The sequence below is a fragment of the Medicago sativa genome, chromosome 7, assembly GCF_051527215.1.
Source record: "Medicago sativa cultivar Bolivia chromosome 7, Bolivia_mono, whole genome shotgun sequence".
NCBI lineage: Eukaryota > Viridiplantae > Streptophyta > Magnoliopsida > Fabales > Fabaceae > Medicago > Medicago sativa.
The window spans coordinates 104,379,122-104,394,739 of NC_140755.1; the positions used below are offsets into that span (position 1 = coordinate 104,379,122).

The 15,618-nt window shown below is 33.3% G+C and overlaps 3 protein-coding genes across 3 annotated transcripts; 1 reads left to right on the forward strand and 2 right to left on the reverse strand.

The window, feature by feature from the left end:
- The first annotated feature begins 1,319 nt into the window (after window positions 1-1,319).
- LOC146911698 (uncharacterized protein At4g00950-like) lies at window positions 1,320-2,606 on the forward strand. The gene is made up of 3 exons (XM_085726457.1): window positions 1,320-2,120; window positions 2,213-2,350; window positions 2,412-2,606. The coding sequence occupies exons 1-2, from the start codon at window positions 1,515-1,517 to the stop codon at window positions 2,303-2,305; spliced, it is 699 nt and encodes a 232-aa protein (XP_085582583.1). The 5' UTR covers window positions 1,320-1,514; the 3' UTR covers window positions 2,306-2,350; window positions 2,412-2,606.
- A 3,276-nt stretch (window positions 2,607-5,882) lies between these two features.
- LOC146911699 (fiber) lies at window positions 5,883-7,383 on the reverse strand. The gene is made up of 3 exons (XM_085726458.1): window positions 7,278-7,383; window positions 6,665-6,747; window positions 5,883-6,223 (listed from the first exon to the last, which is right to left on the reverse strand). The coding sequence occupies exons 1-3, from the start codon at window positions 7,354-7,356 to the stop codon at window positions 6,194-6,196; spliced, it is 192 nt and encodes a 63-aa protein (XP_085582584.1). The 5' UTR covers window positions 7,357-7,383; the 3' UTR covers window positions 5,883-6,193.
- Window positions 7,384-9,642: 2,259 nt separating this feature from the next.
- LOC146911700 (two-component response regulator ARR12-like) lies at window positions 9,643-13,619 on the reverse strand. Its single transcript, XM_085729539.1, has 6 exons — window positions 13,109-13,619; window positions 12,248-12,400; window positions 11,781-12,164; window positions 11,381-11,457; window positions 10,504-11,118; window positions 9,643-9,684 (listed from the first exon to the last, which is right to left on the reverse strand). The coding sequence occupies exons 1-6, from the start codon at window positions 13,209-13,211 to the stop codon at window positions 9,643-9,645; spliced, it is 1,374 nt and encodes a 457-aa protein (XP_085585665.1). The 5' UTR covers window positions 13,212-13,619.
- Window positions 13,620-15,618: the final 1,999 nt, after the last annotated feature.

Consider the following 15,618-nt stretch of genomic DNA (forward strand, 5'->3'; position numbering starts at 1 on the left):
CACACACCTTGAAATGAACAAAATACCCTCAACGATAGTTAGCTACTGTTTGTTTCAAAAGAAAAATTAAACTGCAATTGGAGGTATTGAAGGTCATTTCCAAGTGTGTGATAGCAATCTTTGGAGTCTAAAGAGCAAACATCCTTTGTTCATGTCATGAATGGAAAATACGAGAGTTGTGTATCAAATAATACGAGAGTTGTGTACCAACTCGTAAACAAAGCCTTATGTTTTAACAACTTGTATTTGAAATGTCTAACCAACAAAAAAAAAACTAGAATGGCTGACAAGGATGTAATCAAATTAGAGTCAACGTTAAGTAAGTCTTAAGTCTTAACTCTCCAGCGATGAATAGTTTGGGTAAATTATTAGATGAAGCTGATTTACGATGTTTGTTGAACATCAGTAGCTAGGCAGTAATTTGTGTTTGGTAGCAAAAACAGGAGTGAAACGGCATGTCACTTTCACTTGTCACTCCCAACTAATCAGTGATCTGTTCATCATGCTATACGCATTGGATGCCAAATTGATATGGAAAACACTTATGCTCAGGGCAAAGGCCAAAGTGTATGATGGCAGGTAGTGTTAGAAATAATTCCTATGCTCAGGGAAAATTGTAGTCCTAACTCCTAACTAAGAATATTAATTAAAACGAGACATATAATACATTTTTATGTAGCAAATCAATTTTGGTTATTCATAATTTATATCTTTATACTCTCATAGTATGCCGACAAAATAGTTTTGCTTTGCAGAAGTTTTGTCTTCGTGTAAAATGGAGTGGATACTTCTGGTACTAGTGGTCTAATTGAGTGGCTACTTTTAGTACTTTTCGAATGATGAAATGCTATCGGTCCGTGAATTTTTGACACGAGACAAATATGCTCATTATTATTAAAGAAAACAAATTGGTTTACCCGAGTCAAATGCAGTCGATACAATTGTGATTATTGGATCAAAATCAGAAGGTCCAACTATCATAGTTATAATAATTGTGTGAGTGCGTTAAGTTACTCTCCAAATCGGATTACATGTAGTACGATTTTTGACACTTTCACGCATTCAAGACAAACCATAGTCATTGAATCGAGATCGAACAACCTAAAATTTAAGAGATTTTGAACCATTCGATTTCAATTCAATGATCGCAGTCACCCTGATTGCATAAATATTGACCCTGCACCAAAAAGATTTGCTAGCATAAGAAAAAAAAGTAGGTAATCTTCCACTCTAATTTATAAGAGAAAAAAGTAAGGGTGGTATTGTATTGATAATATCATATTGCACCCCAAGACAAAGCGGAAAGTAACATACGATACGTATTTTGTCTTCTCACCTAATCATATTTCCACACTTTCCTCTTTGGCAAAATCCAATTCAGTTATATCAAACTCACTCTCACACCAAATGATCTTTTATATCATTTATCCTTTATTATTATTATTATTATTATTATCTTACTGATCACATTCACAATTTCACAAAGACAGTCTGTGTTTGTTTGTGAGAGTGTGATGGGTTCTGAAGCAAAGACAGAGCAAGAGAGCAGCATACCAAGGCTCCCTTTGTTCTCTGTCTCACCAATAATGAAAATTCAAATGCAAATGGAATCCCCAGAGAGAACGGGGACGGTGACTCCACCACTTCAAACCTCAGGTTCAGTACCATTTCGTTGGGAACAAGAACCAGGAAAGCCAAGGCTTTGCAATGCACTTGTGCCCTTCACTAACCCCAGTAGTGACAAGTGTTTGGAACTTCCTCCAAGGTTGTTAGTAGTACCCTCACCCACCCTTTTGCAGCAGGGTCCTCATGTAACCAGCAACAGATTCCGGTCTCCATCTTTTAGAATTGAAGACAACAATTGCTATGGTTCTTCGTTCAGTACTGATAGAGGCTTACTTGGTAGTACTATGAATATTCTTATCAAAAGAGACAGTGGTTGGTTTGGTTCTTGGAGGAAAAATGTCAAAAGAGATCAGGTCAGTGGTGGTAGCCATGTCTTTCCATCTTCTTCTACTGATAAGGATACTGGAACCATTGACATTGCAGACAACAACAAGATGATGAAACGTTCTGGGAGTTCTTCTAGCCTCTCACATCATGGCAAGTCCCCTACCTGGGTAAGCTTCAACCCTTTTTTCATTCTGTGTGGAATTGCATATGTCATAATTATTATTAAAATGCAAATGGTCTATTAATTTTGTATTTGCAGACAACCATCCGTAAGGGGATGAAGCAGGTGGTTACACTTCCATGGAGAAGCAAAAAGTTGAAGAAGAAAGATGGGAGTGGCCTTAAGCTTTGAGAATAGATTTTGCTGGTCAGTTAAAAATCATGTGTCTGAGAAACTATCCACGGCATTATCTGTACTGTATTATCTTTATGAGATAATAACTATGTGAGTCTATGACATGTTCATTATAGTGGAAGACACAACACAACCAGCTAATTTGTTGCAGTACTGTAAAAGAGTGTGGGGTTTAGATCATGCTAGTAGTCTCTGTTTTCTAGTGGGGTACATGATTTTTAACCTAATTAGTAGAAATTAGTAATGTTACAATTACTCCCCTCCCCTTTGGATGATTGCAATCATGTCTCTTTTCTTATTTCCTTCTGCTTTTCTATTCCATTTGCTTAGTACTTGTCTTTATTAGAGCCAAATAACAAGTGGAATGTCAACCACTTTATTGACTTCTTCGCCTAAGTAATATGTCCAGTGCAAATGATATTTATGGACAGACATTTTTTCCAAGTTCTATCGTAACGCCATTGAATTGGCTACAATTCACATATGTCTTCTAATAGCAGATCAATAAAATTGAGGACGAAATTACATCTGGTTTATTGATGATTTACAATTTCATACAATTAATTTATAAATTTAGGAAATGCCTAGATGTTTTTAGAATTCAACGTAAAATATGTTTAACTCAATTAAAAGGTATCTTTAGTTTTGATTTTACATATAAAAAAAATCATTTGCAGAAACGATAATATCATAAGTTTGAAAAATAAATTAGCATAAACCGTCGGTTATGGATAATATATTATGACAATACTATATTATAAAATCTGTTTATTAGATTAATTACTGTTGCAAACAATTGAAAATGTAATTTCAACATTTTAATTAGTTTATGAGAAGGGATCCATTGACTCCAAGAGTAAGTCTAAACACTTACTCCAAATCTTAACCCTCCATTTTAATTATAATTAATGGCTATGATTAATTCAATTTAATTGTTAAGGTGGGGTGTTTTCCTCTCTCCACAGCAGCACACATCTATCTTCCAAGACACAACAATTCACAATCATTTGGACTGATCCATAAAACCAAATTCTTTCTTTAAGCTTTGGGAGGTGACTCAAATTCCGATCCCTAAAATGGTTTCCCCTTTAAGTTTTCATTTACAGTTCATATATTAACTAAATAACAAACTTGTGTAACTCATAATTTTCCAACAACGTGATACTTTGTTCACTGTGGATAAATCATAAATCAAGTTTGATAGGAATTTGGGTGAATTGGAGCAGTTTATTTTCTTTGTCAATTTGTTAGTTTTTCAATAAACACATGACATCCTTTTTTATGTAAGTATATGACCACTAATCAATTTTTCTGGCGAAAAACGTTAATCAATTGAAAAAAATGGTTTTATATTTTCTCCCTCTTAGAATCTCTCTCCCTGTAACTTCTCTTCAGAAAAGCTTCTCCTTTCCTTTTTGCTTGTATCAGTTTTCTCCTTTCTCAAGTTAAATATTATGCTCCTCAAATATTTCACAACCGCTCTTTTCGATGCACATAAACTCAATTTCTAATAAAATAACAATCAAAGGTTGTGTATTAGATAAACCCTAACTAGATTTTTGGAGGAATAAAAAGCATAGAATTTTCATTGGGACGAAACATTGATAAGTAAGGATTCAACATGTTAACAAAGAACCCTAGAATAGAAGCATGAAAGGTTTTGCAAATTGATAGAGAGAAAGAAGAAAAAGAACGATTATGCATGGAAGCTTTTGCAAATTGTGTATCAGAGAAACCCTAACTAGAATTTTTGGAGGAATAAAAACACAAAGGATTCAACATGTTAATAAAGAACCATAAATTGAGAAAGAGAAAGAGAGAGAGAAGAAGAAGAAAAGAATGATTCTTGTGAATTGTGATGTAAGTGTCGTGGACTTGAAAATTGAAAAACACTCCACCTTAACAATTAAATTGAATTAATCACAGCCATTAATTACAATTAAAATGAAGGGTCAAGATTTGGAGTAAGTGTTTAGACTTACTCCTGGAGTCAATGGATCCCTTCTCTTAGATTATAACAATTAATAACCAATTATATGAAACGTTTATGCAAAATTAGTAATATTTGTTTTAACTTTAGATATATGGCATCTAACCAATTAATTTATAATTTTACTAACAATTCTTTTTTTTTTTGACAGAATTTTACTTACAATTCTTCTTTTATTAAAAATAATAAAGTTTGAGATGGTTAAATTAAACTTTAAACTTTGCGGGTTCGAATCTGTGCCCTGCAAACGGATGTCCACCAAATGTGTACTGTTTTTTTTTTTATTCTAACGTCTAATTACAAAATGCTAAATCGAGTTAGGTATGTTCATATATTATTAATAATAACAACATATAATACTCTTTCATGCAATGATAACATTTTTTTTATTCTAACGTCTAATTACAAAATGCTAAATCGAGTTAGCTATGTTCATATATTATTAATAATAACAACATATAATACTCTTTCATGCAATAATAAGATACAAACCCATTTGCACCACTAAAAAAAAGCAACCCGGTGCACTGAAGCTCCCGCATACGCAGGGTCCGGGAAGGGGTCCCACCATTTGGTATATTGTACGCAGCCTTACCCTGTTTTTACACAAGAGGCTGTTTCCAGGACTTTAACCCGTGACCTTACAGTCACATGACAACAACTTTACCGGTTGCGCCAAGGTTACCCCTCATTTGCACCACTCACCCAAAAAAAAAACATACAAACCCATTTGCACCACTAATGTACTTTTGGTTTTTTAGTACTACAGTGTTTCTTTTAGTAGTGAATATAGACACAAGCAATTGTTTACTCAATTTTGATTTTTGTATAAAGTTCAGAAAATTATTTTTGTGTCTCCTTCCTAACATGAAGGTGAAAGTGAGTGAGGAAAAGGAGATGATATAAATCCTAGTAAAAGAGCGATAACGACAAGTAGGGGTGGGAACGGGCTAGGCCGCCCGACAGGGGCCTACGACCTAGCCTATTTAAAGCCTAACTCGGCCCAGCTCGTTTAATAAAAAAGCCAGGCTCAAGCTTTATATAAAGCCTATTTACTTAAATAGGTCAGGCTAAGGCTTAGAAAAAGCCTATTAAGCCTGTCAGGCTGGCCTATTAAGCTTTTTATAAATAATATATCTTTCATTATTGATATTGTTGAAGATTTTTTTCATAAACTCAACCCTTCATATGATTTGGTTATTTTGTACCACATATAGTTGTGTGATTAGACATTCGTAAGATTTCGTTATTTAGTAGCAGACATATTCGTGTGTTTTAGGCCTTCATATGTTTTGGCCTATTTAGTAGTAGGCTTATAGATGTTGCTAGACTTTAGTGGAAAATAGGCTTTTAAATAGGCTTTCAGGCTTCATCAGGCCTTTAAAAAGGCCAGGCCTATGACAGGTAATAGGCCAGGCTCAGGCCTATAATTTTTGAAGCAGGCCAGGCTTAGGCCTTACAAAGCCCGGCCCAGCCTAGCCCATTTCCATCCCTAACGACAAGATACAATAACCTCAAGATTTGTTCAAAAAAGAACATAACATCAAGATGTATTCATGTTCTTAGTATTAAATGACAACTCAATTTATAAACAACATTCATGTATTCAAGTCAGCTAAACAAAACTCCATATTGTCACTAGAGGAACAATTCAGAAAGTGCATTAGCTAGTAGAGGGAAAATACATCAGGTGGCAGAATAAGCTCGACATTCAACCAAAGACTTAACTTAAATATAAAATGAAGTCTTTGGATTAATCTGGAACTGATAGATTGTCACAAATGGATGCTCAATCAAATGTTTTGTAACTAGGTACTTTTATTACTCACAGCTGGAAAAAAAAAGTTCAAGCAGAGAAGTTGCCAATTATTCCCTTGTATCCCAAGTGAATCAGCTTACTTTTTACCAGTCATACCTGCAACCACCTGCAACGATATAGAACACCAATATCAAGAAACCATAAATGTAAATGATGGTCTCAATCTGGGGAGAGTAGGGAGTAGCACGTGCATCTCAAACCCCTTTCGAGACAAGCTATTCTTGGAACTAATGGTGGGTTTACATCAATTGTATTTATGATTGTGAGCACTTGAAAATATTGGGTGCTTTATCTCAAGTGATACTAATGGGAAAAACAGAATGTAGGGGATGGTTTGCAAAATCAAGTAGCAAATACTATAATGCTGAAACTCTGCTGGTTTCACAACAGCTTGCCCCTAAAGCCTCTTCTTACAGGTCTTTCAGAGAACATAACATCACTAAACAGAAGTGCAGAAAAACTAATGCTACTCCCCGTGATGAGATAAAATAATAAAAATTCATACAATTTATTTGTTTTGGAAACAATACTACAAAGTTAAACTCACATCGCTCAAAGCAGGTTGAGGTGGTTGCTCGGCTGTTCGATATGTGTCCAGCATAGGCCTCACAAAAGCAGGAAGGAAAAGGCCTACAGAAAATTTCACATAGTAAGTGAATAGCATGTTGGTTACAAAACACAACTAGAAACATGTTTCTAAATTAATTTTAAGAAGAATCATGAAACAGAATAAACTGGTTGTAGAGAAGACGAATCAATCAAAGAAAATTTAAGACCAAAGGTAAACATGTTATGAGGAATTCAACACCTTCCCAACACCCAGTGAGGTAGCTAAGTCAAAGAACCAGTAGTAACCCAAAAAATGAACTATCTATGCTGTTACTTCCATTCCATCTACCTCAATCTTAGACAAACAAGATTCAATTTGGTTCCATACATGATAATCTAACCAAATAGTGGCCAAATTAAGGCTGGAACAAAAACAGTATTTTCATGATTTTGATGCGAAAATTGAAATTATTAATTTTTTTTTTTTTTTTACAGATTTACATTATTATCGGAATAACAAATTGAATAGATGCGAAGCTGAATGAATAAACAGAAACCCTAATTATATGAAATGATTGAGAAGAGGAAGATTAGGGTTAAGAGAGAGATACCAAAGCCAGCGATGAGACAAGAAGCAGCGACAACTGGTTCTTGAGCAACGAACATTCTTAGCCTCTCCATCACAGCCATTTTCGATTTCGATTTCGATTTCGATTCTCTTCTTCTCCTTTCTTCTGTTCTGTTCTGTGTCGATTACTGAATATTTTTGGGCCAAAATTGTTACATGTGACAAAATTGATGTTTAGGTCCCCCGTATTGCTCACAGCCCCCCAAATTTCCCAAAATGTCCCTTGCACAACTATCACAAGTTGTTTACATTAAACATTATTCTCAGACTTGATAGAATGATAATCCAACTCATATAAAACATGACTGATTTTATGATCATCCTACTCTTATATAATGCATGGTTGTTGGGATATGTAAAAGAAGCAAAAAAAAAAAAAAATTATCCACAAGCTACCATGCAAGAATTGCTAAAACAAACAATAAAGAACCATTCCTTAAAAAAAAAAACAATAAAGAACCATGTTTATAAGCCAATTTATGCATTTCAAATATGGGAAGCCAAGTATATTTATTACTGTCTCTTGGCCGCTACTTCGATATAAGATTTCGACTCGACAAAATCTATTTTCTATGAAAAATATAGTTGATTTTGGTGGGATTTCTTGTGTTTTCTGTAATAAGTCTGTAAAGTCAGTTTGTCACTTTTTTGTTAGACATTATTTTCTAGATCAGGTGTGGTATCGTGTGTTTAGGTGGTTGGGATGAGAATTTGTTTTACATTTACATTTACCAAATCTACTTAGTTTTTTGTTTGATTTAGGTGATGGGAGTGGGGGAAAGAGAGGTTTGGTTTCTTATTAATTTGGTATGGTCCATGTGAAAATGCCCAAACACTCTCATCTTTTTGCGAAAGGAGACATATGTGCTCCAGTTAGTGGATATGATTAAATCCATCTCTTTGAAAGTGATTTTTTTTGGGAAATATTCTGATCACACATGTTTCTTCTATGAGTGGGATCATGAACCTATTATGTGTTGACGCTGATAGTGACTTGTGGTGGATTTATAAAGAGGTTGGTTGACTAAGGGGTTATGTTCCTAGTCTTCCTCTTGTTCGGCTGTTGTTGAGTGTTTTTGATAGAAGTTTAGATGATTTTCTGATGATGTTTTACTTTCCGCTCTTATTTTTTTTTTTTATGGGAGGGATTCTTCAATTTTATTATCGCTTGATTTGAGTACTTCTTGTACTTAAATTTTTATATATGTTTGTACTTCTTGATTAGTTTCTCTTTTATCTATGTAATATTTGTTTGTGTGACGTTCAACTAATGTGGTTATTTGATGATTATTAGCTAATGTTGTGTAATGGAACTAAAGTGGAGTAAACGTGGGTCGATGACTTTTTTATTTGGAAGAAGATAATCATATTTAAATGGGTTAAATATGTTTTTGGTCCCTATAAAATTGGGAAGTTCTAAGTTTAATCCTTACTTAATTTTAAAGGTTTTTTAGTCCCTACAAAAAGAAAATTACTACTAATTTTAGTCCCTATTACAACAAAGTTTGTTTAATTATCCTTAAACTCTTAAATTTTTGAACGATTTTTTTAGACAAGTTTAGAACACTATGAAAGGTTCATTTACTAAAATTTAATTTTTTTTAACATAAAACGAATTAAATATGAATTTTTTAAAACGGCAGAAGTTAAAGATAAAATTAAAAAAATCTGGACGTAGAAATCAAATTTTGTGACAATTTTTTGCAGAGGAACTTTTAGTAATGTTCTTAACACGCCTACAAAAATTTGTTCAAAAATCAAGAGTTTAAGCATAAATTAAACAAATTTGAATCGAGGAGGGACTAATACTGAGTGTAGGAAAAAAATTTAAGGACTAAAATGACTATTAAAATTAAGTAAGGACTAAACTTAAAATGTCTCAATTTTATAGGGATCAAAAACATATTTAACCCTATTTAAATTATCTATAAATTACTTTATATTTTAATCGAGAGCCAATATTACAATAAAACTCTTTTCATTCGTACATTGCACGAGTCAAAGACTAGTATAATATATTTGTCATTAAAAAAAAAAATCAATTTTTGCTTTTAGACCACTAACAAAAAGTGTGAAAAAATTTCAAAATAAAACATGACTTGAACGGAAAGAGAGAGAGAGAACATGCCTCCACAATAAAATTTCAAAAAGTGCTATTGAGCCCGTGAAAAAGAATGTGTTTAGACAAATTTTGAGCAAAACTCTTCTTGATGGAAAGAATTAATCTGATTGAGAAGACAAAACTTGGAAAAGAGAGTATATATTTGAAGACTTTTTCACATTCTATAAATTTCATCAGCAACAACAAGCATGACTTGATGCATATTTAAATACTTCCAATCTTGTTGTCACTTTGATTTCCCACCAGAGTAATTAGCATATAATTGTTTCTGCATCAAAAGAAAATATTTATCAACAAGCAATAGAGAAAATTGTATAATAAAACTTTAAAGATATATACATGGTTTAATCGTGTACCAAACGAGGTAAAGTATATATTGCTCAAGTTCTGCTTATTTAGTTAATGAATTTAGTTTTCAGCTCAAGGTCAATTCATTTGGTTCATAAACCAAGTTTAGCGAATTAATTATTAAATTAAGTTCCAACGTATATTTGAGTTGGCTCCGTTTATTGCTACCTCTATATGATTATATCATTCTTTTGGTCCACGAATAAACCACATACTTACGGCTGACGAAGGCGGATCGCCGATCAACGACGGAGGCCTCCTTCTCAACACCTTCTATCAACTCGCAGACGATTAGACTCAAGTCCAAAAGGATTACACACACCCTTGCGAAGATATGCACCCTGTAGTTGTACCTATCCTTTAAGGGTTTTGCGATCATGCGCAAAGATAACACCTTCTAGAGAGGGTACAAATTGATTTTGACATTATTTTTTTTTAAGTAGAATAAGAATTGATTCTACCTTCATAATTGATTCTACTTGAAGCTATGGTGTGTAGCTTTTGATCCTGGAATTGATTTTCACACAAATTTATAGTTCAAGTCATTTTTACATATGTTCCAAACACAGAACACTTTACCTTCAACTCACTTATTGTCAAAATCAATTATTGTCACGGCAGACATGTTTAAGCCATTATATGATTTTTGACGATAATTAATTATGCTCAAAGCAACAACCATACGTTAGATTATATTACATTGCATAAGAACTTCATCACATTGCATAAATTATATTACCTGTTTGGTCATGACTTTGATGACGTCTTCGAGGGAACAAATATCATTAGAGATACAGCAACTTTTAGACTCCATCTTGTTGCTCATCATATATGCCTCATGTGGTTTCTTTGAAGGCCCTTCTCGTTCAACATTTACAACAGGAGTTGTAGAAGAGCCTATTGAACTACCAATCACATGATTATTATGGTTTTTATTCCATCCTTGAAATGGCACATTGCTAGTGCTGTTAAAAATAACCCCTTGTGGAAGGTAAGAATTTGTTTCAGGTAATTGCTTAGTGCTTGCCCAAATGTCATTGAACCTTTTTCCATGTAAAGAGCAAGAAAACAGTGGATGTTGAGAGGCTACAGAAGAAATTGGCATTCTTTGAACATGGTTCGGATTGGCGTGAGCTTTGGCCGGTTGAAATCCATGCATATTGACACTAGCAGGAGTGTTCAATCTGCTACTCATACCACCACCAGATGGAAATGGTCTAAAAGCACTGTTAGGATTATGAAACTGTCTAGAGTTATTCAATGTATGAAAATGTTCTCCAACTCTAGTGAGAGAACTGAATCTTGCTTGTTGGTTTTCCCCAGAACTAATTCCTTTCAGATAGAGTCTATATTTCTGCAGATTTAAAAAAAAAAAAAAAAAAAGAACCAAGTAAGTTTTCGTGAATTAAAGTGCTTGAGAACTTCGTAGCACATGCACTTCAGATTGAAGGTGTGTTTGTCTAGTGTCAGACGCTGATACGTGTGATTACATTTAATTTAATTACTTCAAATTTGTAAATTATTAGCAGTGTCACTATGTCAGTGTCATGTTTAGCTAATGTCATTGCTGTCTTCATAGCGTATAAAAGTAAAGCATAAGAGATAAAGAAAAACACCTGGAGATGGCTGGCCACATTATCCCTTGTAAGATTTTCAACATTCATCAATTCAAGAATCTTTTTTGGTATAGCATCTGCAAGCAAAATAACAACTAAAATAAGAAACACAGTTTAGCATCGAAAAACTTCATAGCACGGTTAAACATGAGTAATGATCATGACATGAGATTCACATTCACTCCTAGATTAATCATAGGAGAGTATTTGAGGAAGTTTTCAAATAATACAAAGTAAAATTTTCATTTTCATATTATAATATTAATCTCAACATTGAATTGCTATAACCTACTCAAACAAACATATTCAATAAAATGAGAAAAAATAAAGACGAATATATCAATTGGATTGCTATGAGGACAATTATTTTTGCGCATTGAAGACAGACGAAAGAACGTACTTTCAATGCCTAATTGATTAACAACAGCAAGAAACTTGCGGTGTAAGTCATTGGACCAAACAACTCGAGGCTTCTTCTGTGCTGTTGGATCATCATTGTCATGATCATCTTCATTCTCCTCCTCAATATCATCATTCTTATCCTTCCTTTTTCTAGTTGGCTTTTCATTTTGATCAGAATTTCTTGTCACAGCTGAATCTATTCCATTTCCACTATCAAAATTAGGCACATCATGATTGCTTCTTTTGCTAGTTTTCTTCTTCCTAATTACATGTTGCCAAATCATCTGTACCTCTTTCAATGTGACAGGTTTCAGCAGATAATCACAAGCACCATGATCAATTCCTTTCATCACCATCCTTGGATCATCATTTGCAGAAAACACTGAAATCAAAAACTTTGTAATCAAAACACTATAATTTGTTATAAATGTATCAGTAACAAGATTGGAGAATTGCATAACTCACTTATGACAGGTAGGTCCATCTCAAGTCCAACAAGCTCAAGAAGCTTAAATCCATCCATGTCTGGCATATGAACATTACTGATTACAAGGTCAAAATTGCTTTTGTTTTCTCTCAACAAGTTCAATGCGGTTCGTGCACTTTGAGCAGTGGTTACTGAAACAGATAATCATAACTACAATTAATATCATTTTGAAAGAGTAAAAATGATACATTGCAGATACAACCACAACATCCTGGATCTAATGAATCCAACAATTTCTAAGCAATTAAATCTTTGAAATCCAAAAAACAACATAAGATCACAAAAGATTAGACACACAATTTTTATTTATTTTTTTAAAAATTTGAACTTTAAAAACCAAATCATGTCCAATCTGTGAAAGAATTTGATCGGTCAAATATAATTTAGCCGAACCTAAACAGTATCAAAGAAAATTTAAGTCTGGCATAATTGATTCATACAAAGCATTGGCTGGACCTAATGTAGAAAAAATAGATATACATAAATACACATATCTCCAAAACTTAAGGAAACACCATCAAGATCCGTCAAAAAAGTTGTGTCACAACAAAAACCAAAATAAACAAACAAACTGACTCAACTTGACAAATTCAAGTTTACAACAAACAAAAAAAAAAAACAGAAACTATTAATGTTATCATCATGATTACAATGCCTAGGCCAAAAGGATTTAAAGAACAAAATCAAAAACTTCAGTAGCACCTACACACAAACACATATGATTACATTCAAATGTCATTTTATAAAATTAAAACCGAAGTCCGAATCTATGTTGTATCAAATATTCTGTGTCACTACTTAGTCAACAATCCATTTTTAATATTTAAGCAGCAGCATACCATGGTATTGACACCTTTGGAGAAGTCTCTCCAAAACCTTGAGACAAGTTCTATCATCATCAACAGCAAGAACACGCATTCCAATAGGAAACTGATCATTCATATTGTAGAATAGAAGGGAAAAAAATTATTTTTACTGAAGAAAGTAGAATGCAAAGAAAGAATGTAATTGAAAGTGTTTGAATGAGAATTGAGAAAGTGAAAGAATCTTGAATTATATATATGTAAAAATAAAATAAAGTACCATTTTTGTTGGCAAAAGAAGAACGTACCATGAACTATGGATAGTGAAAAGTGATTGAAACATATATTGAGTATGTTTTTATGGTTGTTACCTTAAAATTTATTTCTCACGTGTATCTTCTGTTTTTGTTTGAGAAAGAGAATCTTTTTATCTATGTTTCTTGATTTTTTACTTCCAAAAAAATATGTTTCTTGATTCTTTTTGCCATGATTGAAACCAAAATTGAGTATGTTTTTGTGGTTGTTACCTTAAAATTTATTTTCCACATGTATTTTCTTTTATTGTTTGAGAAAGAGTATCCCCTGCTATCAATTATAAGCAAAATTCACTTTTTGATTCATTCAATAATTAATATATTTGGTCTGTAATACTAACCAAATACGTTAATTATTGAATGAATCTAAAACTTTTGCTTATAACTTGAGATTGAAGGGAGTATCTTTTCATTTATGCCGCTTGATTTTTTCCCAAAGAATGTATTTCTTCATTCTAGTTGAAGTATTTTTCAACTCCACTCTACACGGATATTACTCTCTCTCTCTCTCTCTCTATATATATATATATATATGTGTGTGTGTGTGTGTGTGTGCTCACGGAAATTCAAGCTAACATCTAAAAAATATTATATTTAATTAATAACTAACGTTCGGACATTCGTGTCTGTTATTTTTATTGGTGTACTGTTTATAAATTACGAATAATAGTTTTTATGAAATTTTGATTTTGTTCAAAATTACTTTGATTTTGATCAAAATTACATGTATAAATATTTTTTTTGGGTAGAAATAGTAGTTACTGTAATACTTTGCCGAAGAAGAAGAAAAAATAAATTTGAAGAAGAAATTTCATCATAGAAAAATATTAATTTTTGAGTTTTAAATATTCTATCACAAAAAATCTATAAAATTACATTACATTTTCTTTTTCTTTTTTTAGGGGTACATAATACATTACACATTTATGTTAGGGAGGAGAGAGTTACATAACATATTTTAAATAGAAAGATATATAATATAACATAATATAATAAAAAGATCATGAAAGACAACATCTCAATTTCATCATACAAAAATGTATTTTAAAATTGAGGGAATTATATTATTGTCATTTTTTTTTGGAATTATGTTAGCTATTCTTCAAATGCTCTTTTGAATGGGTTATTGCAACCATTACTTATACCTTCCATGATTTAGGAAGAAGTTTGGATGGATTTCATTACCAGTTTGCCTCCATCTAACTCTGATACGGTTGTTTTTGTCGTCGTTGACCGTGTGTCTAAATAATAGTCATTTTACCCCCTTTAAAATCTGATTTCACTAGTTTAAAGGTGGCTGGAGTAGATGCAAACTTTTGTGAGGCTTCATGGTTTTCCAAGTTCCATTGTGTCGGATAAGGGACAAAGTTTTTACTAGTAGATTTTGGTAGCACCTCTGTGAGTTTGAGTTGAGTGGCACAACCTTGGCGATGAGCTCGGCCTATCACCCTCATCGGAGGTCAATCCAAGGCTGTGAATAAATGTGTTGTTTGTATTTGTGCTGATTTACTAGCCAAAGCCCACACCTTTGGTCTAAAATGCTCCCTAGTGCTGAATGTTGGTCTAAAATTCTCCCTTGTGCTGAATTCTGGTATAACACCTGGTATGGCGCCTTTCAAAGTGGTGTATGGTTGTGACCAACCCAATCTTATCAAATATGGGCTACAGAATTGGGATCCTCCATCTCTGCTGGCTATGTTGACAGAGAGATTCTGTTTTGCTAAGTTGAAGTCAAATTTGATGCTTGCATAGCAAGTTACAAAAAAGTTTGTTGATTCTAAATGTCGGTTTGCTGAGTTTAACATTGGTGACATGGTTTTAGTGAAACTTCAACCATATAGGAAGCATTCTCTAACACTGCACAGGAATCAGAAATTAGGCTTACGATATTTTGGGTCGTTTCCCATTATTGAAAGCTAGGTTGTGTGGCTTGCAAACTTTTGTAGCCAACATCTGCCAAAACAAAATCCACCATGTGTTTCATGTTTCACAATTGAAATTTTGTAAGGGCCAACATAGAGACCAATACTTGCCACTGCCCGTGACTACGACTGAGCAAGGTCCGCTGTTACCACAAGAGAGCATCCTGCAGACTGTGTTTTGCTGCAGCATGGTCTGGAAATTCGATAAGTGCTGGCTCATTGGGAAGGGTTGTCCAAGGATGCCGCTGCATGGCAAAATTGGGCGAAGCTTAAGGAAAATTAACCTAACCTCAACCTTGAGGAAAAAATT

Excerpts from the sequence above, each read along its gene's own strand:
- LOC146911698 (XM_085726457.1), top strand. The coding sequence starts at position 1,515 with ATGGGTTCTGAAGCAAAGACAGAGCAAGAGAGCAGCATACCAAGGCTC. Across the intron at positions 2,121-2,212 it reads ATGGCAAGTCCCCTACCTGG|ACAACCATCCGTAAGGGGAT; the intron begins GTAAGCTTCAAC and ends TTGTATTTGCAG.
- LOC146911699 (XM_085726458.1), bottom strand. The coding sequence starts at position 7,356 with ATGGCTGTGATGGAGAGGCTAAGAATGTTCGTTGCTCAAGAACCAGTT. Across the intron at positions 6,748-7,277 it reads TTGTCTCATCGCTGGCTTTG|GCCTTTTCCTTCCTGCTTTT; the intron begins GTATCTCTCTCT and ends AATTTTCTGTAG. Across the intron at positions 6,224-6,664 it reads CTCAACCTGCTTTGAGCGAT|GTGGTTGCAGGTATGACTGG; the intron begins GTGAGTTTAACT and ends ATATCGTTGCAG.
- LOC146911700 (XM_085729539.1), bottom strand. The coding sequence starts at position 13,211 with ATGAATGATCAGTTTCCTATTGGAATGCGTGTTCTTGCTGTTGATGAT. Across the intron at positions 11,119-11,380 it reads ATGTGGCCAGCCATCTCCAG|AAATATAGACTCTATCTGAA; the intron begins GTGTTTTTCTTT and ends TTAAATCTGCAG. Across the intron at positions 9,685-10,503 it reads TCAAAGTCATGACCAAACAG|AAACAATTATATGCTAATTA; the intron begins GTAATATAATTT and ends CTTTTGATGCAG.